At 37.6% G+C, this 22074-nt stretch overlaps 1 protein-coding gene and 1 long non-coding RNA gene across 15 annotated transcripts in view; one reads left to right on the top strand and one right to left on the bottom strand.

The window, feature by feature from the left end:
- Positions 1 to 21296, top strand: part of LOC103407734 (disease resistance protein RPV1-like) — a 55043-nt gene extending 33747 nt beyond the window's left edge. For 4 of the 14 annotated variants that reach the window (XM_070806240.1, XM_070806236.1, XM_070806216.1 and 1 more), the window contains 10 exons: positions 12632 to 12718; positions 12841 to 12900; positions 13733 to 14353; positions 14682 to 15777; positions 15970 to 16269; positions 16390 to 17472; positions 17561 to 18602; positions 18840 to 18941; positions 19936 to 20262; positions 20382 to 21296. In XM_070806240.1, the coding sequence (XP_070662341.1) occupies positions 13806 to 14353; positions 14682 to 15777; positions 15970 to 16269; positions 16390 to 17472; positions 17561 to 18112 (3579 nt within the window). In that variant the 5' untranslated portion in view covers positions 12632 to 12718; positions 12841 to 12900; positions 13733 to 13805 and the 3' untranslated portion in view covers positions 18113 to 18602; positions 18840 to 18941; positions 19936 to 20262; positions 20382 to 21296. Of the gene's footprint in view, positions 1 to 11523; positions 11809 to 11932; positions 12013 to 12127; positions 12192 to 12631; positions 12719 to 12840; positions 12901 to 13732; positions 14354 to 14681; positions 15778 to 15969; positions 16270 to 16389; positions 17473 to 17560; positions 18603 to 18839; positions 18942 to 19280; positions 19334 to 19935; positions 20263 to 20381 lie in introns of those variants that run through there. The other 10 variants (XM_070806242.1, XM_070806234.1, XM_070806254.1 and 7 more) reach the window with 8 other exon arrangements.
- Positions 21297 to 21517: 221 nt separating this feature from the next.
- LOC139188754 (uncharacterized) lies at positions 21518 to 22074 on the bottom strand. Its single transcript, XR_011572002.1, has 2 exons — positions 21934 to 22074; positions 21518 to 21836 (listed from the first exon to the last, which is right to left on the bottom strand). It is a non-coding gene; the product is annotated as an uncharacterized lncRNA (long non-coding RNA).

Raw genomic sequence — 22074 nt, 5'->3', positions numbered from 1 at the left:
TGGTAATGGTTCTTTTCATCACAATACTAGTCATTATAATCGCAACTCTGGTGGCTTTCCTCGTTCTTCTGGAACTCGGTCTCCCTGTCAAATATGCAATTCTTTAGATCATGAGGCTCTTGACTGCTATGCTCGCATGAATCATGCCTTTGCTGGAAAGATTCCACCTGCCAAGCTTGCTGCTATGTGTGCTTCTACTGCCTCTTCTTCTCAGCCTACATGGCTTCTGGACTCTGGTGCTACTGCTCATGTCACCAATGATATCTCCGCTATCACTTCCCCCATTCCGTACTCTGGTGAAGACAAGGTTTATGCAGGTGATGGCCAAGGTATGCCCATCCAACATACAGGTTCTTCTATTCTCCAAACACCACATGCTGCCTTTCGATTAAATAATGTTCTTCATGTGCCAATGATGCAATTCAATTTGCTCTCTGCATATCAGTTTCTAAGAGACAATTATTGCTCTTTAACTCTTGATTCTGATGGTTCTGTCATCAAGGACCGTTCCACTGGGAAGATGCTTTTTCGAGGCCCAGTTAGGGATGGTTTCTATCCTCTGCATGGTCAGCCATTCCAAGCTTCATATTCTGCACTTGTAAGCACTCAAGCATCTTTACATCAATGGCACAAACGACTCGGGCATCCTTCCACAGCCATTCTGAGAAGGATTTTACGTACAAATAAGCTTGTTCCTCATACTTCAACTTCTGTTCAGTTTTTTTGTGCAGACTGTGCTATTGGCAAAAATCATAAGTTGCCCTTTTCCTTTAGTACTACCACTGTATCTCATAGTTTGGATTTAATTCATTGTGATGTCTGGGGTCCCTGTCCAGTTTCATCAGTTAGTGGCTATACGTACTATGTACTCTTTGTGGATGAATATAGCAAATACAGTTGGCTGTTTCCTTTACAACACAAGTCTGAAGTCTTCTCTACTTTTATCACTTTCAAAGCATATGTTGAAAACTTGCTTGGCCATAAAATCAAGATTCTTCGAACAGATTCAGGGGGTGAGTTCACTGGTTCTGCTTTTGCTTCCTTCTTGCTTCAACATGGTATTTCTCATCAGTACAGTTGTCCCCACACACCTGAGCAAAATGGGTGTGTGGAACGCAAGCATCGACATCTCACTGAAACTGCTCGGACACTTCTTGTTGCTTCCAAAGTTCCTCACAAGTTTTGGGTAGAAGCCTTTTCTACTGCACTGTATCTTATCAATCGGATGCCTCTTTCTGGATCTTCTCAGTCTCCATGGGAAATGCTTTTCAAAAAGCCTCCTGATTATTCCAAGTTAAAGGTTTTTGGTTGCTGCTGCTATCCTTGGCTCAAGCCATATATGCAATCCAAATTGGATGGTAAAAGCAAACCATGTGTATTTCTTGGTTATAGCCTTCAACACAAAGGTTATCGGTGTTTGGACGTGTCTTCTAACAGAGTCTACATTTCGAGGCATGTTGTCTTTAATGAAGATCATTTTCCATTTCATCACAGTAGCTCGTCACAGTGTTCTTTCTCTGTCCCCTCCCCTACATCTCTTGAGTTCTCCCTACCATTTCCTCAATCATGTCCCCCTGCACCACCGCCTCTTTCAGTTTTCTCTCAAGGTCAATGCTCAAGCTCTTCTCGGGTGCATTCTCCACTGCAACCTCCACCTCCACCACATCTTCAACCTTCACCATCTACACGGCACTCTCAACCTCCCCAGCAACCTCAAGCCTCTATTTCATCTCCGGTGCCTTCTCCTTCTTCACTTTCAACAATCTCAGTCCCTACCAACACTCATCCAATGATCACTCGATCTAAAGCAGGAATTTTCAAGCCTAAAGTGTTAGCAGCCACGAAGCATCCTATTGATTCCAGTTCATTTGTCCCTACTACTTATCTGCAAGCCTCCAAGTATGATCACTGGAATACGGCCATGCTTGATGAATTTCAAGCTCTTCAATCCACCGGCACTTGGACTCTTGTACCCTCATCTCCTCATCAGAACTTGGTTGGATGCAAATGGGTTTTCAGGATCAAAAGGAAACCTGATGGTTCTATTGATCGGTATAAAGCCCGTCTTGTTGCTAAGGGTTTCCATCAACAAGAGGGTATTGATTTCAAGGAGACTTTCAGTCCGGTTGCCAAACCTGTCACTATTCGCATTCTTCTTACAATGGCAGTGCAATATGATTGGTTTTTACATCAACTTGACATCAGCAATGCTTTCCTCCATGGCAATCTCCAAGAAGATGTTTTTATGCAACAACCCCCAGGTTTCATTGATCCTTCCAAACCTTCTTATGTCTGTCAACTCCAGAAGTCTCTCTATGGATTGAAGCAAGCCCCTCGGGCTTGGTATGATAAGTTGTTTCAAGCTTTGGTCTCTCTTGGTTTCACAAACTCCCAATCTGATTGTTCTCTGTTTGTGAAACTTCAACCATTCCCTGTGCTCGTCCTTGTATATGTGGATGACATCTTGGTGACTGGTCCTAATACCTCTCTCTGTCAACGGTTTATTCAGCAACTCAGTTCCTTATTTCCAGTTAAGGACTTGGGGCCTTTACACTATTTTCTTGGCTTAGAGGTCCACCGATCTGATGATGGTATTTTCCTGTCTCAAAGCAAGTATGCTTTAGATCTTTTAGTCAAGACTTCCATGGCAGGTTGCAAGCCCTGTCCTACTCCTCTGGGCACTCAGAAGCTTGATCATACTGGAGCTCTTTTAGCTGATCCTAAGGAATATCGGTCTATTGTAGGGGCAGGTTGTGTGTTTGATCGAAGGTCCACCAGTGGCTATTGTATATATTTGGGCAGCAACTTGATTAGTTGGAGTGCTAAAAAGCAACCTACAGTTGCTCGTTCCTCTACCGAGGCTGAATATCGTTCTCTTGCGCACACAGCCGCTGAACTTACATGGATATGTAAAATTTTCAGAGATGTCGCTTTTTCACTCACTACCATTCCCACTCTTTGGTGTGATAATGTTTCAGCTATTTCTCTGGCCTCTAATCCGGTTTTCCATGCTCGTACCAAGCACGTGGAAATTGATTATCATTACATCCGTGAACTCGTTCTTGCTAAGCTACTTCAAGTGCAGTATATCAATACTCAGTTTCAAGTTGCTGATATTCACACCAAATCTCTTTCTAAGGCTCGGTTTCAATACCTTCAATCCAAGCTTTCTCTCGGCTCTCCTCCGTTCAGCTTGAGGGGGTGTAAAGAGTCACATATATAGTTTGTTGTATTTTGGTTACAAGTCTGTTACAACTGTCTATGTAACTAATTACTAGATTAGTCAGTTAACCAAGGGTAATTAGTCACTAAGCTATTTTTCACAAATGTATATAAACCAGTTGTAATTTCCTTATTCATTAAGAAATGAAAATATCAGAGTTATTTTCTAATAATCGCGTGGTTGCATCCTTTTGATAGATTTTGTGTTGTCGTATTTCACATTTTCTGAGTGAGTAACATGTGCTTTACTTGATCCATACCAGCTAACTGGTGTGATGAAAACTGAATATCGCGTTGCTATAAGATCGTCTTTGCGGAATGATTTTGCCGAAGGTGTGCGGGCAGTTTTGGTGGACAAGGATCAGGTTCGTTAATCATGCTCAAGATTCCTTACTATGAAATTACTTGCTGACGGAGTTGCTGCAATATAAACCATTACAGCCTCTACTAGACCCTGCGTAAAGCGGGAGCCTTGTGTACTGGGTACGACAGCCTCTACTAGACCTACAGTTATACAATCATCTTACTTTCCTTGTATCAGAACAGATCGTTATCTTTTGCTTCTGTTTTTTGTCAATGCAGAATCCGAAGTGGAACCCGTCAAAGTAAGAGGGAGGTGAATCAGAGTGAAGTGGAAGCTCTCTTCGAGCCATTTAGCCCGAACGTTTGAGCGTGTAACTGACTGGCATGTGAAAACCGGAGCCATTAAAATATATTTACCGTTGTAGAAAATAAGTTAGATGAAACTACATGAGACGTGTGTCAGTTCTATATGAGAGCAAACACTTGGTGATTTGATTAAAGACATGTGGAATGATAAGGAGATAAGGATTGACACTTGTGGTAGACTTATCAGGAGTTGTATTTCTTTACAGTTTCAACTCAGATACATTCTTGGGAAAACTAAAATTCTTTTAGCGGATATAATGCATAAGTGCTTCACGGTGATAAGGCTACTCTTTGATAAAGATCACTTAATGGGAGGGATCCTTATTGAATTCCATGTATAAAAATGAGGTCCCTGCTCTCTCCACTAAATACGCAAGTTTACAGAAAACTCAAACCCCATTGAGCGAGCCTTGCTTTCAGTTGTGTAGAGTTGCAGGAGAACTTCAGTTCTTAATCCTAATTTTCTGAGACGATGTCTTCCATAGGTACGTGATTAAGTTGATAAATGTAAATAAGTTTTTACCTTGCACAATTAACTTACAACTTGAACCATTGAAATTTATTATAATGGATCGATAAGGTCTGCAGTTTCGTGCTAGTTTCTTTCATCTTCCCCCATACCGGCAAGAAAGTCATTTCATCCTTTGAAAACATTATTTATATATGCATATATGGCATCCATTTGGGTGTATTATATGGTTCATTTGACTAATTAATTACGACCTGACTACTCAACTAAACAAAAATAGTTAACCACTTGCTAAGGAATCCAACTGTCTAATAAATGCATTAGTTAATTAGCTCCAATAAGATTTAGGGTTGTTGCTTACATATATAAAGGGATGTGCTATCCACACACTTCTTTTTACTTCTCACACACTTCTTGTTAATTTTTGTCCTTTGATCTTCTTCAATTCCTCTTATTCGAAGGCCGAAAATAAGAAAAGTGTGTGAGAAGTAAAAAAAGGTGTGTGGATATCACACCCCTATATAAAAATACAGCGTTAGCTACCTTGTCCTTTCAAAACATTGTTTATATATGGCATCCACTTGGGTGTATTAAATGGTTCATTTGACTAATTAATTACGACCTGACTACTAAACTAACAAAAATAGTAAACCACTTGCTAAGGAATCCAACTGTCTAATAATTACATTAGTTAATTAGTTCCAATAAGATTTAGGGTTGTTGCTTACATATATAAAAAGGAAGCGTTTGCTACCTTGTCCCTTCAAAACATTGTTCATGCCATCCATTTGGGTGTATTGTATGGTTCATTTGACTAGTAAGCAAAGATAGCTAATACAAGTTTAATCCTAATGCCCATTTTGCATTAGTTTTTGGCAGTGGAGCCTAAAAATGGTCCATTTGAGTGTATTTTATGGTCCGTCCCCATTTGGATCTATTATATTAGAGCACTACTTAATAATTAATACAACGATCTAATAGATTGTTGTTCTAAGTTCATATATTGTAAATGGTTGAATCATTTATCATTAATCTTGAATAATTGTTTTTAATTGTTCTTTCACATTTGGCTCTTTTTTCTAATCACTTTTGTTTATTATGTGGTTGTTGTCATGTTACTTCTCAAATGCTTCCAAATTCCAAACTAAAATAATGTATTATTGATGGTTGAATAGCTGTAATCATCCCAAGAAGTCATTGTTTATAATTTATTGGATAATCCTTGTCCTTTTGCGTTCGTTTCTTTCTTTCTTTCCTCTCTTTCACTACACCTTCCCGCCCAACTGGTAGTATGTCGTTTCTCAAGTTCTTATTCGAATGTTGTTATATTATAAAATTTTTAATTCTAGCAATGTGAGACAATGAGATAAAAAAAAAAAAAAAAAAAAAAGAATTCTGCTCAAACTCCAACGTGTATAACATCCATCTTGGTGTACTATGTGGTTCATTTGCCTAGTAAGGAAAGGTGCAGCTAATAGAAGTATAATCCTAATGCGCATTTTGCAATGGTTTTAGCAGTGGAGTAGCTTAAAACGATCCATTGGGGTGAATTATGTGGTCCACCCCCATTTGGATGCATTATATTAGAGCACTGCCTAATAGTTAATACAACGATCCAGTAGAACATGATCCCACGTTTTGAATTTTGTAAATGGCTGAATCATTTACCGCCCACCTTGAATAATTGTTTACAGTTGTCGTTTCACATTTGGGTCTCCTATTCATATTTAGGTCTTTTCTCCTATGTTCAAATACTTTATAATATATATGTAATTTTATTTTACAATTTATATATTCCAATACAATTATGTGTTATAAAAAGGCATTTATTTATATAATATATAGTAAATTTACTTAAATCCGCATAGGCACTAGACCTCGCTTAGCCGCTAGATCCTAACTCGTCGTCCGACTAACGCCTAACATCTATTAGAACCTTGTATAATATATGAACGCCGGCTTGGCAATTCCTGACACGACCCGATAACCCAACACGACACGACACGAAATTAACAGGTGTTCGGGTCGACACGATAACGAATCAGGTCGTTATCGGGTAACCCGATAAGCACCTGTTAAGATAACGGGTTGATTCGGGTATACACGTGGTTAACACAATACACGATAAGCAGAATATTAATCTTATAATTTTATAATCCTAAAAAAATATTGTAATAATTATATATATTAATTTAACAATTTTATACCCCTAAAAACTATAATAAATATATATATATATATTAAATGAACTATAATAATTATAATAATTATATATACTATAATAATTATACCCCAAAATATTAACTATCTATAATAATTATATATATAGATTAAATTTTGAATTATAAAAACTATAATAATTATTAATTAATATGTATGCATCCATTGATTTGAATTTTGATTCCATAATTGATCCATTCCATTCCCTGCTGCAGTGCCACCCTTTTTGAAGAAAAAGGGAGGGAAAATGAAAATGATAAGAAAAGTTGAAAAGGAAACAAAAAAGAGAGGGAATTAGGGAAAGATGGATGGATAGGGTGGAGGGAAAAGTGAAAATTATATGAAAAGTTGAAAAGGAAACAAAAAAGAGAGGGAATTAGGGAAAGATGGATGGATAGGGTGGAGGGAAAAGTGAAAATTATATGAAAAGTTGAAAAGGAAACAAAAAAGAGAGGGAAAAATGAAAATTAATAGAAGTGTAGTGGTGAGAATATTTTTTTTTAAGTTATTAACTTTTTATCGCACATATGATATATCCCACTATTTTTATAATGACACGTAATGTCACAGCCCGTCCCGGAATTTTAATTCTGAGGACGTGAAAAGACGAAAATGCCCTTAAACGGGACTAAGGGGCGAAAATTTAACAATTGGTTTTACTTAAAGTTCCTAAGTTATTTGGTGTTAGGAACTTAAACTAGGATTTAGGTTTACATTTCTACGTTTGATTTTGTGTTTGGGGTTCAGGTAGGGCCTCACACCCTAATTCCCTCCTCATTTCCCGTATACTGTCCTTCACACTCTCTCTCTCTTCCTCAGACCTCACTCTCTCTCTCTCACCCTCTCGAACACACGGGCAACCATCAAAACCACCTAAAACTAATACCAACGCCGGATTTAAAACCACCATTGCACTCCTGAGGACTCCACGATCACGTAGGTACCAGTTTAAGGTAAGTTTCACTTCGAAAACCCCAGTTTCTAAAGTTGCCGTGAATATGTAATGTTCATGATCTTCTAAATGACTACGTTTTAGGCTAAAACAAGATCACAGCGAGCTTTAGAAAGTCCCAAGGAAGCTCGAAGTGCTTCGTTGGCATGATTTGGACGTCGGGATCACTTGGTTCGAGTTTGGCCGAATTTTGGAATTATTGGAAAGGTATGATCTCGTTGTTTTTAGGCCTTAAAACTAGTCCAATGCGATAGTAGATGTTTAGGGCTTCAATTTGGTATAAGGTACGAAAAATTTGGACGAAAAACGAAGGAGAATAGTGAGTTTAAAGTTTTTCCAGTTTTCCGGCGACCGGAGTCCGGCGAAGGACCGCCGGAGAAGAAAGGAGAATATTCCGTTATATTTAACGGAATATTCCTAACGGCAGTAACGGAAAAAGGTTAAGTTTAACGGAATATGCTAGGATTTAACGGAATATTCCCTAACTGCCGTTACTGTGCCGTCAGTGTGCACGGCACGTGGCCGCGCGTGGGGGGCGCGTAGGTCCGTGCCACGTCAGGCGCGTGGGGGCGCGTGAGGACTCCAAAAATTATTTTAAAAATATGGGGATGATCCTGAGGTTGTGTAGGTCACGGTGGTATATTCATATACCCAATTTGAGCAATATATGAGGAGTTATTAGCTAAGAATTGGGTTAGGCGTTAAATAACGTCAAATTGGTTACTTTTGTTTAGGTGAGGCTTATGCGGGCGTCGGGCATGGCCAAGGGATGCTCAGGGACCTACGAGACGTCGATGTAATCTGTGAGTGGGCAGTTTTGTTTTCCGTATATATATATACTTGACGTTTTCCCAGAAATTGAATTAGAATGAAATTATGTTTTAATTGAAAGGTATATAGAATTATATGAAAACGTGAATTGAAAGGTCATGCATAGAAGTATATGAAATATATATGGAAATGTAAATTGAATTGCCATGCATGAAATGATATGAAAAGTATGATTTGAGATATATGATGCATATGAATGAATGGTGCGGCGGACGCACAGGTGAGTATTAGGTGAGTATTTAATTACTGTTATGATGATGTTGATGTATATTGAGCTCAAATCCTGCACCATGGTTTAGTGCTTATAGTATTCACCGCATCGCACGCTCGCCTTGGATCCAAGTAGATGCTGGTCGCACAGTCCACGCGGAGTGGGTGCGACGGGCCAGTCGAAAAGTGTTAGTGAGATTTCGACTGGTGGGTGACCTTAGATTATGTGCACAGATGATTGATGAGAAAGCACTAGAGCGTAATATTAACCATTGAGTCGTACAGACTACATTAGGTGGTTCCGACTTATGTGCAGAAGGCCGTACATGTTACAGCTAGTGACTCCGGCAATAGGCCGTACAGGTCACAGTTGGTGACTCCGGCAGAGTGAGAGTGATAGATTTTGAGCTCTAGGTTCAACCGTACAGGGCTATTAGAGGGCCTCCGGTTGATTACTTTCTTGCACCTGATATGATTATTGTTGATGCATCCATACTTAACTGTTGAATTAGACATGGCATGGCATGATTGTTAAAGAAAAATGTTGAGATAGTAAAAATGAAGTTTGAGAATATATATGTATATTTATATTTTACATTTCTGGGAAAGTATACAAGTTTTACGGAGAGGGGTTATAACGTTTTGAGAAATGTTTGGATTTGGAAAAGAATTGTTTTACTGACCCACTCAATTTTGGTTTTGCGCCCCTCCAGGTTCAGGAATCACAAAGGTGTGGTGACTACGAGGAATTCGACGGTGTTCTGACAGTTTGAACAAAATTAGGACTCACCTTCGGGTGTATCAACTTATAAATTGTATCTTAAAGCTTCCGTACTGTGCAAATGGTTACGTCACTCTCACGTGACGGCCAGCATGCCCTCCTTCGGGACGGGGTGTGTCACGTAATGTACTACTCTGTGTACCGGTCAATTATACATACAAAATAAATAGATTTAAATCTACTTCATAAATATATATATATATACACACACACATACACCATTGAACTTGATGGGATACGAATTATCCGAAACAAATTTTAACGATCCCAACCGTCAAACTTGTTTGTATATGCTTCAAGATCACATCAGCAAAAAATCACAAAAAACAAGCATTTAGAGATCAAGTAACGGGACAAATCTTTTCGACGGTTATAAACGAAAAATCACGATTTAACGGTTATTTTAACTCCGATTTTGATGATTTTTTACAGCTACAGTCCTTGTCCCTATATGAATACAATGAATAAATTCGATCTTCAATTTAAAATATTTACACAAGTGGATACCATAAAATCTTATGTTATACTTAATGAAAGTATAAATAAACTCTAAGTGTTAGTCGATCTATTGTTTTGATTGGATACGAATTCTCCGAAACTAATTTCCACGATCCCAACCGTCAAACTTGTTTGTATATGCTTCGAGATCACATCAGCAAAAAAATCAGAAAAAACAAACATTCAGAGATCAAGTAACGGGACAAAACTTTTCGACGGTTATAAATGAAAAATTATGATTTAACGGTTATTTTAACTCCGCTTTTGATGATTTTTTACAACTACACTCCTTGACCCTATATGAATACAAAGAATGAATTCGATCTTCAATTTGAAATATTTACACAAGTGGATACCACAAAATCTTATGTTATACTTAATGAAAGTATAAATAAACTCTTAAGTGTTAGTCAATCTATTGTTTTGATGGGATACGAATTCTCCGAAACTAATTTCAACGATCCCAACCGTTAAACTTGTTTGTATATGCTTCAAGATCACATAAGCAAAAAATCACAAAAAACAAACATTCAGAGATCAAGTAACGGGACAAAACTTTTCGACGGTTATAAACGAAAAATCACGATTTAACGGTTATTTTAACTCCGATTCTGATAATTTTTTACAGCTACAGTCCTTGACCATATATGAATACAAAGAATGAATTCGATCTTCAATTTAAAATATTTACATTAGTGGATGTGGATATCACAAAATCTTATGTTATATACTTAATAAAAGTATGAATCAACTATAATAATTATATATATATATATATTAATTTAACAATTTTATACCCCTAAAAACTATAGTAATTATATAATATAATTATATATATTAAATTAAATTTAAAAAATTGATGACCATTTGGATTAGCTGAGATTTAATCTTTTGAGAAAGACTTACAACCTTGAAAACAAAAACTCTTTCATTTTGCATATCCTTGCACATTTAATATTTGTAATAGATTAGTAGTGTATGTATTAATTTTTTATTAGGCTCTTATTTTCGAGTGTAGTTATAGTACTTAAATGACAAATGTTTTAATGTTTTGAAGTAATATTTATGTGGCAATATGTGGTATGTGCAAATTAAAATTTTTTTTTTCTTAACGGGTCATAACGGGTCAGGTCACTTTACCCGTTGGGTAAAGTGACATGACCTGTTAAGGACCCGTTAAGATAACGGGTGTGACACGACACGACCCGTTAAGATAACAGGTGTTACACGAAAATGATATGAACAAGACATACACGACCAGTTTGCCAGGCCATGAACCTAGCTCTTGTTATGGAATATTATTGATTAATTATATAAACCAAGCCAAGCCTTGACTTTTGTGTATTTTGATGCTTCTTTGTTCAATGGAGGAGGATTGTCTGCCCTCCCACTCCCCTCTTGTTTGTGTGGTCACGGTTAAGTCACGTCAACATTTTATATTACTATTTATTTTTATCTTATTATCTCTATAAAAAATAATATAAAATATTGACGTAGCTTAACCGTGATCACACGGAGGTCACGATAAGTGCGAGGGCAGACAATCGTCCTCCTTCTTCAATGGATGGGTTCACAGCAAAATGGCAAATTTGCCCTCAATCCCCACGCTCCGATCATCCCTTAAAATGATTCCTCCTCTTTTCGATTCTCTTCATTCCGCTTGCTCTCGTAAAAAAAAATCAGAACGCTTCGCGAATTGTCTCCCTCAGCCAGCTCTCCATTCCCCGTTCATTTTCGTCCTTGGCCTTGGCACAGTGGAATGCTACCCACGCGTCGATAATCGTGACTTCTTCTCCGCTTTTCCTTTCCATTTCGTTTTTCTCTCTCGCTGTCCAACCTCTCACGAATTACAAACAAGGTGCTTTCTTGCTGGAAAAACCACTGAACCAGTAGAATTTTCCTTGGTAGTTCAGTTTGATTCGAATAATTTTTTTACCCAGAAAAGCTAGCTTCCTGGTGAGTATTACAGCTTTATCAGTGTGGGTGTTTCAATTTCGTTTTTGTGATTTTGGATTTGCAAATTTGTTCTGTTCAAATTTCCTTTTGTGATTTTGGGCGTTTTGTTTATCGATTCTCTCAGTCGTCTCTTAGCTCTCTCTCTCTCCCTCTCACTTTTGAGGTAGATGCCGTTGGTTTCCGTTTGCTGCTGCTGATCTGCAGGTAAAGCTTCAATTTCCATATAAAGTTTCCATTTTTCATGATTTCTGGAATTTGGGTTTTAAACAATGGAAAATACTGCTAGATTCTTATCATTATGTTCTACTAATTTTTTCAGGCTGAAGAGGATGATGAGAATATCAGTGGTGAATTGTATTCCAGTTTAATTAGGGGAAGAACAGGTAAACTTATTCTACGTTTTCTTTCGTTTTTAGTTGAGCATTTATTGGTATTTTCCACAAGTTTTTGGATTGTTTGTGTTCGACTTTGATGATTGTGACCTTTCAGATAAAGATATATCCAAGCTTAATATTTTTGTTTGGTTTTTTCTTCCTTTTTCGCTTCTTTTCTTTTGATTTCCCGTTTATATATTCTGCGTTTTCTTATGGCAGTTTTGAACCTTTTCTTTTCTGAATTTGTATGCTTTATAGGTCGTCATTTAATCTGCTTAATTTTCATCATGATCAACTAAGATATCACTTTTAGCTGTCATTGAAAATAATCATAAAAGTAAAGTTGTGCATTCCTTAATTCAGTCTTTGGCAAGCCATCATGCATGATAACCAAGTAACTGGTTTTTAGTAAATGTTGATTTTGGAAAATTCTTTGTCTAAATTTCTAGGTTCTGATGAATTCTTCATTTAGAGTTGGTGACCAACAATCGACCCACCACCAATTTTAGATCAAGATTCGAACATGCCTTAAAAGTGTAAGTCATTTTTCCATTCTATTTAGTTGATTTTGTCATCTGGGCTTCTTAGAAAGCTCGCCCCTCGGTTCATTTCTGACTAGGGTGTTACCTTTTTATCTGTATTGTTTGGAAAATTTCAGAAAGCTTGCATTCAAGTTTGGCTCTTTGAGTAGGACTTCAGGATTGAAGGTTGAATTATTGTAAGTCTGTTTTCTTTTTCTTTTGTTTTTGTAAACGAATTTTGATTTATGTTCAACTATGGTTTATAGTTATTTTGTTGATGTTGATACACTACTCATGATTGCTGATCTTGTACCAATCGTCTTTAATACATTTTGCAGAATGACATTTGTGGATTAATTTCTCAAAGCTCATTTGTTATTTGTCCTTTATGCTTCCACGACTTCACAACTTTATAGGCGACCTTGCTATCCCACTGTTGAATCTGATTAATTTGTAAAAAAAATTCCAAGTTATGAAGTTTACGTATTCTGGAACTTAGTTATATATATAGGTATATTTATCATTCCATAACATAATGCATGTAGATAGAAAAAAATTTACCATCTTTTGTATGTGGATTTTATCGTAAAATCTTTTGTATGTAAAACCTTTTCCAACATTTTCTATGTAAATAGTATTAATCTTCAATCACACAATCCATTATATATTTCAAAGATAATCTTTCATACAATTTCAAATCCCGCAACAACGCGCGGGTAAAAATTTCTAGTACAAACTAAAGTTGTTTCTCCTATTAAAATATGTCCATTGAAATGTATTATTATGTATGAAGATGGGCAGGTTGTTTCTCCTCTGAAAATATGTCCGTTGTTGCTCCTATGAATAGCTGTAATCACAGCCAAGAATCTTTTGGATAATCTTCGTCCTTTCGTTCCTCTTTTCCTCTCTCTTTCTCTGCACCTTCCAGCCAACATTATGTCGTTTCTCAAGTCCAAATGCCAACATTATTATATTATAAACTTTGTTCTTGTTGACTGAAGGAGCTTGACTTGGGTTTCGGTATTTCAGGATCATCCGTTCGACAGCACGAACACAACTACTGCCATTTTTCAGTCGTGATCTGAACCACTGCAGTGCCATAATGGTGGATACCGCCATGACAACCCACGAAGCCTCCTCTTCATCCTCCTCCAAGTCAAAACTTTGGAATTACGACGTGTTCTCGAGCTTCAGTGGTGTAGACACACGCAATGGTTTCACGGGCCACCTCCATGCGGCATTAACAGACAGGGGATACCAGGCTTATATCGATGAGGACAATCTAGAAAGAATGGAAGAAATAAAAGAGGAACTGTTCCGGGCAATCGAAGTGGCGAGGATCTCTATCATTGTCTTCTCAAAGAGTTATGCGGACTCGAGTTGGTGTCTTGACGAGCTGGTGAAGATCATGGAGTGCAGATACAAACTGGGGCGACGTGTTTTGCCAATATTCTATCATGTTGATCCTTCACATGTTAGGAAGCAGAACGGAGATTTAGCTCAAGCATTTCAGAAGCACGAAGAGGGCATCCGTGAAGAAAAAGATGACAAGGAACGTGGAGCTAAACAACAAAGGGTAAAGCAATGGAGAAAGGCTCTTACAGAAGCTGCAAATTTGTCTGGCCAACATGTTCAAATCACAGACAATGGGTAATCATTCACCTGCTTTTCAAGATTTGAAACATTTTAGTGAATGACTTAATCTCTCATATAATTAACATGCTTAATCAACATTTTACAGAAGCTAATTAAACATTAATTAACATGCTTAATTAATACACCTTAACCTCTTGTATAAAACCTAAACCGTAATTGGAGTTTGATTAATGAATGAATTTCTTCCTTTTATCAAGTTGGTCAAAAAATCATTACGGAATGGCTTTTAGAGAAAAAAAATTGTTGGCAAGAAAATTGTCTAAGGACTGATAGCTCCTACTGTTCATTGAGTCCCACTAATGCTTATGAATTTAATTTTCAGGCGCGAAGCAAAGCTTATTAGAGAAATTGTTGGCATGATCATTACGGAATGGCTTCCGAGCGCAAACAAATTAAATGTGGCCAAGCACCCAGTTGGAATCAATTCTCGCATTCAAGATATTATCAGTTATCTTTCAGGTGGTGGATCAAATGACGTTGTCATGGTTGGAATTTGGGGGATGGGTGGATTGGGTAAAACAACAGCTGCCAAAGCCATTTATAACCAAATTCATCATAAGTTCCAATTCAAAAGTTTCCTTGCCAACGTTAGTGCATATGATCTGGTTGATTTGCAAGGAAAACTTGTTTCTGACATCTTGAAACAGACCGAGTCTAAGATAACCAGTGTTGATAGAGGTATCAGTTTGATAAAAAATCATCTCCAACGTAGAAGTGTACTTGTCATTATTGACAATGTAAACAAAGTGGAACAGCTAAATGCAATAGCTGGAAATCGTGATTGGTTTGGCCCAGGAAGTAGAATTATCATAACGACACGAGATGAACGTTTACTAAAGCAAGTGAACATGAAAGTGGACAAGACATATCCACTTAAGGAAATGAATGAAGAAGAAGCTCTGAAGCTCTTTAGTTGGCATGCCTTTGGGAATAGTTGGCCTGATGAAGGATATCTTGAACTATCAAAAGAGGTTGTTTTTTACTGTGGTGGTTTGCCACTAGCCCTTGAAGTTTTAGGTTCTTCTATGATTGAAAGAACCCCAACAGAGTGGAAAAGTCAGTCGGAGAAATTGAAAAAATTTCCTGATGAAGGAATAATGAAAGCGCTAAGAGTAAGCTTTGAAGGGCTAGATCCTGCACAGAAAGATATATTACTTGACATATCTTGTTTCTTTATTGGATGGGATAAGGACTATGTCGCAAAAATATTAGATGGATGTGAGTTTTTTGCAACAGCAGGAATCAGTGACCTTCGTGAACGATGCCTTGTAACTGTTGAACACAACAGGTTGAATATGCATGATTTGCTTCGAGAAATGGCCAAATTAATCATTTCTGAAAAATTTCCTCGTCACCCTGGAAAATGGAGTAGGTTGTGGAACCGTCAAGAGGTCACTAAAGTATTGAGAGATAACTCTGTAAGTACATTCCTAATAAAATTTTGAATTTAATGCATCATACATGAAAAGCACATATGACTCACGGATGTGTATTATACATTAAGTAACATTCATCTCAATTAGCCAACAATAGTACTTGCATGTATTCATACATGTAAACGTATGCAAATAATCCGTTTCTTACACATGAATATAACCTTTTGTTAACAGGGAACTGAAGAAGTTGAAGGACTTGCTCTACATTTCCCTGATCCTTGGTTTAAAAGCTCCAAAGAGTCTAGTTGTTTCCGTACAGAAGCATTTGCCAATATGAAGAAACTGAGACTGCTCACGCTCATGAAGGTGCAGCTCAATGGAGAATACAAACATCTTTCCAAAGAGTTAATATGGTTGCGTTGGAATGGATGCCGTTTAAAGTCCATACCTGATGACTTCTTTGATCAACCAAGAGCACTAGTTATTTTAGAGATAACGTTTAGCAGACTGGTACAAGTTTGGGAGGGCTCCAAGGTACAATCGATTACACATGATGATGTTATATTTCGATTTGTTTTTGGATTTCCTTCTCTTTTTTTATGAGATATTCCCTTTGGATATTAATTTTAATTTTCCTTTGATTTTGTGCAATAGTCGCTTGGAAACTTGAAAATCCTTAATCTCAGTTGTTGCGATGACTTGAGAAAATCACCAGACTTTTCAAATGTCCCAAATCTTGAAGAGTTGATATTGCAAGGGTGTAAGAGTTTGTCCGAGATTCACCCCTCCATTGTTCATCTTAGAAAACTTTCTTTGGTGAACCTCAAAGGCTGCAAGAATCTTATTTCTCTTCCTGGGGATTTCTACAAGTCCAAATCCGTTCAGACTCTTGTTCTTGATTATTGTTCGCAATTCAGTGAACTGCCCAAGGATTTAGGGAAGATGATATCATTGAGAGTACTTAAAGCATCTGCCACAGCCATAAGACAAGTACCACGTTCCATAGTAAGGTTGAAGAATCTCACTCATTTATCTCTAGTGGATGTGGGATCGGAGTTTCATTTGCGATTTCCCTATTCGGTGTTTTCTTTGCGATTTCCCGATTCGTTACATGGCTTAGACTCTTTAAGAAATTTAGATCTCTCAAACAATGATTTTGATACCCTACCCAGCCTCAGTGGTCTTTCAAAGCTTGAAAGTTTGCAGTTAAGTAACTGCCATAACCTTCATACCCTACCCAGCCTCAGTGGTCTTTCAAAGCTTGAAAGTTTGCAGTTAAGTAACTGTCGTAACCTTCATACCCTACCCAGCCTCAGTGGTCTTTCAAAGCTTGAAAGTTTGCAGTTAAGTAACTGCCGTAACCTTCATACCCTACCCAGCCTCAGTGGTCTTTCAAAGCTTGAAAGTTTGCAGTTAAGTAACTGCCATTACCTTCATACCCTACCCAGCCTGAGTGATCTTTCAAAGCTCGAAAGTCTCTGGTTACATCATTGCTTCGGGCTTCCTACAATTTCTGATTTGCCAACGAATTTAAAATTTCTGGATGCGTCTAATTGCCTTCATTTGGTAACAATGCCCAATTTTTCGAAAATGTTGAATATGAGAGAACTGATTGTATGTGATTCAGACGCACTCACTGAGGTTCCAGACTTGGATAAGTCATTATACTCCATGACATGGATTGATATGAGGGACTGCCCCAAACTCACAGATGATTTTAAGAGGAACATCCTAAAGGTATCTCTCTTTAATTGCCTTCCTATTGCGCACATGCACACACACAACACACATGTACATGTATATGACACTTGCACTGTATGTATAGGGATGGACTTCTTGCGGATATGGTGGCATTTTTCTCAATGGAAATTATGTTCCTGATTGGTTCGAGTTTGTCAACAACCGTTATAAAGTCCGTTTTGATATCCCCCCGAGTGATGGTCGTAATTTTGAAGGGCTGACTCTGTTATGCTTTTATACCTCAGATCTTCATCAGTCAAGCTCTCATATCAGATGTAAAGGTGGTCATCCTCGTGTCAGTATTGATATAAATAATACCAAGCGTACTAGGTGGCAGACCTGCATAGGCAAGGAGGATTGGGTTATAAAAATGCGCAAATTTGAAGAATGTTTTCTTTGGCAGGGACAAATATCAAACGGTAAGCTCAATTTGCAAAGTGGGGATAAAGTTGATATAACTTTTGAAATGCCAGAGATGGGCTATAAAAATTATTATCCGACAATTCAGGGAACAGGGGTTAATCTAGTATGGGACAAACCTATGAAGGAAAATATCCACGATTTTGATGGTGATGGTAGGTTTTTGATCCAGAGGCACAGCCAAGGTGGTGATGCATCGTCATCATCACATGCTTGAGTCAGATCACAATCAGTTCGTCAAACGCCTCTTTCAGTTTTCGATTTCTCATTTCAATAAATGAAGGCAAGTCCATACTTCATACTCCTTTCAAATTTAAACTTTCCCTCCGTAGCCACCGCGGCAGTTCTTTTTCCCGGTAATTTAACCGAAACATCAAGGGTAGTCCTGTCCAGAAGCACCAAAAATATCTCTCTCTCGACACTGACAGTCACTCTCAAACGGAAGTAATGGGAAGCGTATTGACGAGCGAGTAATGGGAAGCGTATTGACGAGCGACCCAAATTCTGAGCAAATAGTCGTCCGCTTTCTTCTTCCTCAGTCCAAATTTGAAGCTCTCTCTTTACAAACCCTCCAAATCCCCTTGCCGTCTCCGCACCTTCGGGATCATGGCCTCCACCGACGTGTTCGTCAAGGGCAGCGTCCACCCAAATGGCGTCGCCGACATCACCCTCGGTCGCCCCCCGAGCTCTCAACGCCATGAACCTAGGTATGTAGATAAACACACACACACGCATATGTATATATGTATGTATCTGTAAATGCTTTTGATTTGGAGCTGATTTGAATTTTTGAGCTTTAACTTTATGGCATCTTATTGAGTAAAAATCTATGTTCTTGCATTTGTTATAAGACGAATCGTTGGATTCAAATTTCGAAGAAGCTAGCTTTTTATTTTTTAAGAATTTTGTGTTTCTGTTTAAGTGGGAATTGTTGGAAAATGCAGATATGGATGTGAAATACAAGAGCTATCTGGATGAATGGGAATCTGACCCAAATGTGAAGTGTGTTCTTGTTGATAGCCGCTCCGCTCGTGCCTTTTGTGGTGGTAACGCCCAGAATTCGTATCTGATTAGTTTCTTATCTTTCTTGGCAATTTTACACTTCCATTTTGGCATGCAGTTAAATAAGTTTTTCTAGATATGTATGTTTAGCTCGTTCGGCGGTTATTTTTGTTTTTGGGTCTCTTAGGTAAGGTTTTAAGAGTGACCTTATGTGATAGATTGTTGGTCTTTGATGTTCGTGTTGTTTCATGTCATGTTGTTTATTGTTTCACTTCATTGTTCCTTTTTGTGTTGTTTTTTTGCCATATAGAGATAGATGGTGTCCGTTAAGTTGGCACGTTGATTCATTGATAAGTAATAACCCAGATTTAGTTTACCTCCAGGCGGTGATGTGAAGCAGATCACGGCCAAAAACCAACCACCGAATATGATTGAGGTCTAATTGTCCTTTTAACTATATATAATAACAGACTTATAACTTTACCCAGTTTTCTAAAATCCAGATAATATAAGATGACTTCCTTCACTACCATATTAGATGTAATTTTGGTAATTTTCATAATGAATAGATTTACAACTAGCAATACGATTGACCCTTGCAAAATCATTGATGATTAAGCCTTAATACAAGCAAGCATGCCCCTTTTAACAAAATTCATGCATTAATCGTAATGATGTATTTGTTGATAAGCCTAAAAGTTAAAAGGAAAATCACTTATATGAGCTCTGCAATTTCTTTAATTGCTTTGGCGATTCAATCTTGTATAGATGTCATAAATTGCGGCTAAGATTGTGCTTTCAGCATGTATTTATTAATGTTCAATACATACGATTATTTTTTTCTTTTGTAGTTTCATGTTTGACATTCTCAGGCAACCTACAACATCTGGTCATTTGTTTAGTCTTGATTTTGCTTGAACTTGGGTAATATGATTTGTATTGGTTGGAGAGGATTCATTTCTTTTCTAAGCTACCATTTGTAGTTTTCTTAAGATTTGAGAGGCTACCAATATGATATTTGTGCTGCACGTTTTTCAGGTATTCACTGCTGAGTATTCTCTAATATGCAAAATCTCTGAGTACAAGAAGCCCACATAAGCTTCATGGATGGCATAACAGTGGGCTTTGGTATTGGCCTATCAGGTCACGGTCGCTACCGGATCATTACAGAGGTCTTATTGCCTTGTCAGACAGAGATTGTCAATGTTGTCAATTACATTGCAATGGCTTTTTGAATTTTGTGTGTCGAACTTTGTATGGATACATTTCAGAGGACTGTTCTTGCTATGCCAGAGAACGGAATTGGTTTGTTCCCAAATGGGTTTTCACATATAGAGGCAAAGAGTCCGGGAGGAGGATCTGCAGGTATGCCTTTTCCATCCTCAGACACAATTTCCGATGCTTTAGTGGAGTTAACTTTAGTTGGCATCATCACATTGTCCAATGCGTTTGTTGAGATAAAAGCAACTCCATTGTTGATGCAGTTCCCAGGCTCCCCATCAGGACATTGAAACAACTGTGGTGAAATTCACCAGCAACCCAGATTCTGAAGCTCAACTCAAGACTCTTTTTCCTCAAATAACTTCAGCATTTGGTGCAGATAAGTTGGTTCTTGAGACAATTGATGAACTTAAAAAGCAGCATCAGAGTTCAGATGCTACTGGTAAGTTTGTCAATGCCATTTGTCTATTGAGTGGCTTGGATGTTGCTGTCAAGTGTTTTGTATCAAATTGTTTCTATTGCAGTGGTGAGTGGGCTAACGAAGCTCTTTAGGGTGCGTTTGTTGCGCCGGACTGTCTCGGACTGGACTAGCTGCCGGGACTAAGCTGGACTGGCTTAGACTGGACTAAGCTGGACTAACTTAGTGAAGCGTTTGGTGTAATGTCGGACTAAGAAGCAGGATAAGAAAAACAGTACTGTTCACCAGATTTGTGTTTGCTTAGATTAGGACTACAAATTTTTGCCATTGTGTAATAGAGTAATGCTACAAATCTCATGATATGGGTTAATTGGAGCATATTTTTGCCATGTATATTATGAATCTTAAAAAAAATTGACAATTGTTTTGTTTCTATTACCTGCTAATAGAATTGGGTTTAATTTGCAAATGTAGCTTGGTTTAAACTCTATCACCCAACAGAAGAAAAATAATAGTGCCCAATACATGCAACTTCAACAAATACAAGTACATAAGAAGATCTCCATAATTTAGAAAATCCTAGTTAACATTAGTTAACATTAGCCAAAATAGATCTCCATAATTTACAAAATGGCTAGTTAACATAAGCCAAAATACTAGTGCAAAGCTAAGTTATAAGCCATAACATAAGATTGTATGATTAATAAAATACATCCATGTTAACATTAATAAAATACATCCATGTTAACATTAGCCAAAATCCTCATCCGCTTGCGTTGTCGCTTAAAAGCCTTTGGATGAACACTTTCTTGAATTCCGGTTTGATTGCCCTGAACACTCCCACATTTTTTGGTTTATCCAAAATAAGAGACAATGCATCAATTTGATCCATAGGAGAGAGACCCATTGCTTCAAGTTCATTAGCTATGTCAGTATGATCTGCAGTACCTTGAACTAAAGCTTCAGTTACCATTTGCATCCTCTTCCCACTTTCAACATAAAAATCTTTCAGTCCACTGATAATTGCCTCGGTTCCATCACTTGAACTTCCCACAACTCTTTTCCTCTTTCTTTGGCTATTTTCAGATGGGGTGCTTTGTTGGCTTTGTTGGTTCATTGAAGAAACAAAATTTTCACCTCCAATATCACTTTCACCAACATGATCATGACTTTGTTCCTCCACCATTTGAGCAGGGGTTTCGGCTACATTACCCGTAGCCCGATCTTTTCCAAATATATATGCAAATCTATCAAACAGTGGAAAAAGTTTGCTTCTCCATCCATCGGCTTCTTTATTTCTCTAAGATTATATCAACATAGCGAAACTAAAATTTAGCATGCGTAACAAATATAGCAGCAATAATATAACTAATGTATAAATAAAATAGGATATGAACCTGCACATAAGTTTGCCATGAGTCATCACTGTCAACTTCAACGCACTTTTTGACATCATTCCATGCAAATCCACTTGTGTTTATCATGTCAACGACCATACTATATGTTTTTTTCCATTTCTTCAACTTGGACTCAATATG

Source organism: Malus domestica, chromosome 02, assembly GCF_042453785.1.
Source record: "Malus domestica chromosome 02, GDT2T_hap1".
Taxonomy (NCBI): domain Eukaryota; kingdom Viridiplantae; phylum Streptophyta; class Magnoliopsida; order Rosales; family Rosaceae; genus Malus; species Malus domestica.
Note: the sequence above shows the minus strand (reverse complement) of the source record. Positions and strands in the feature narration are given on the sequence as shown.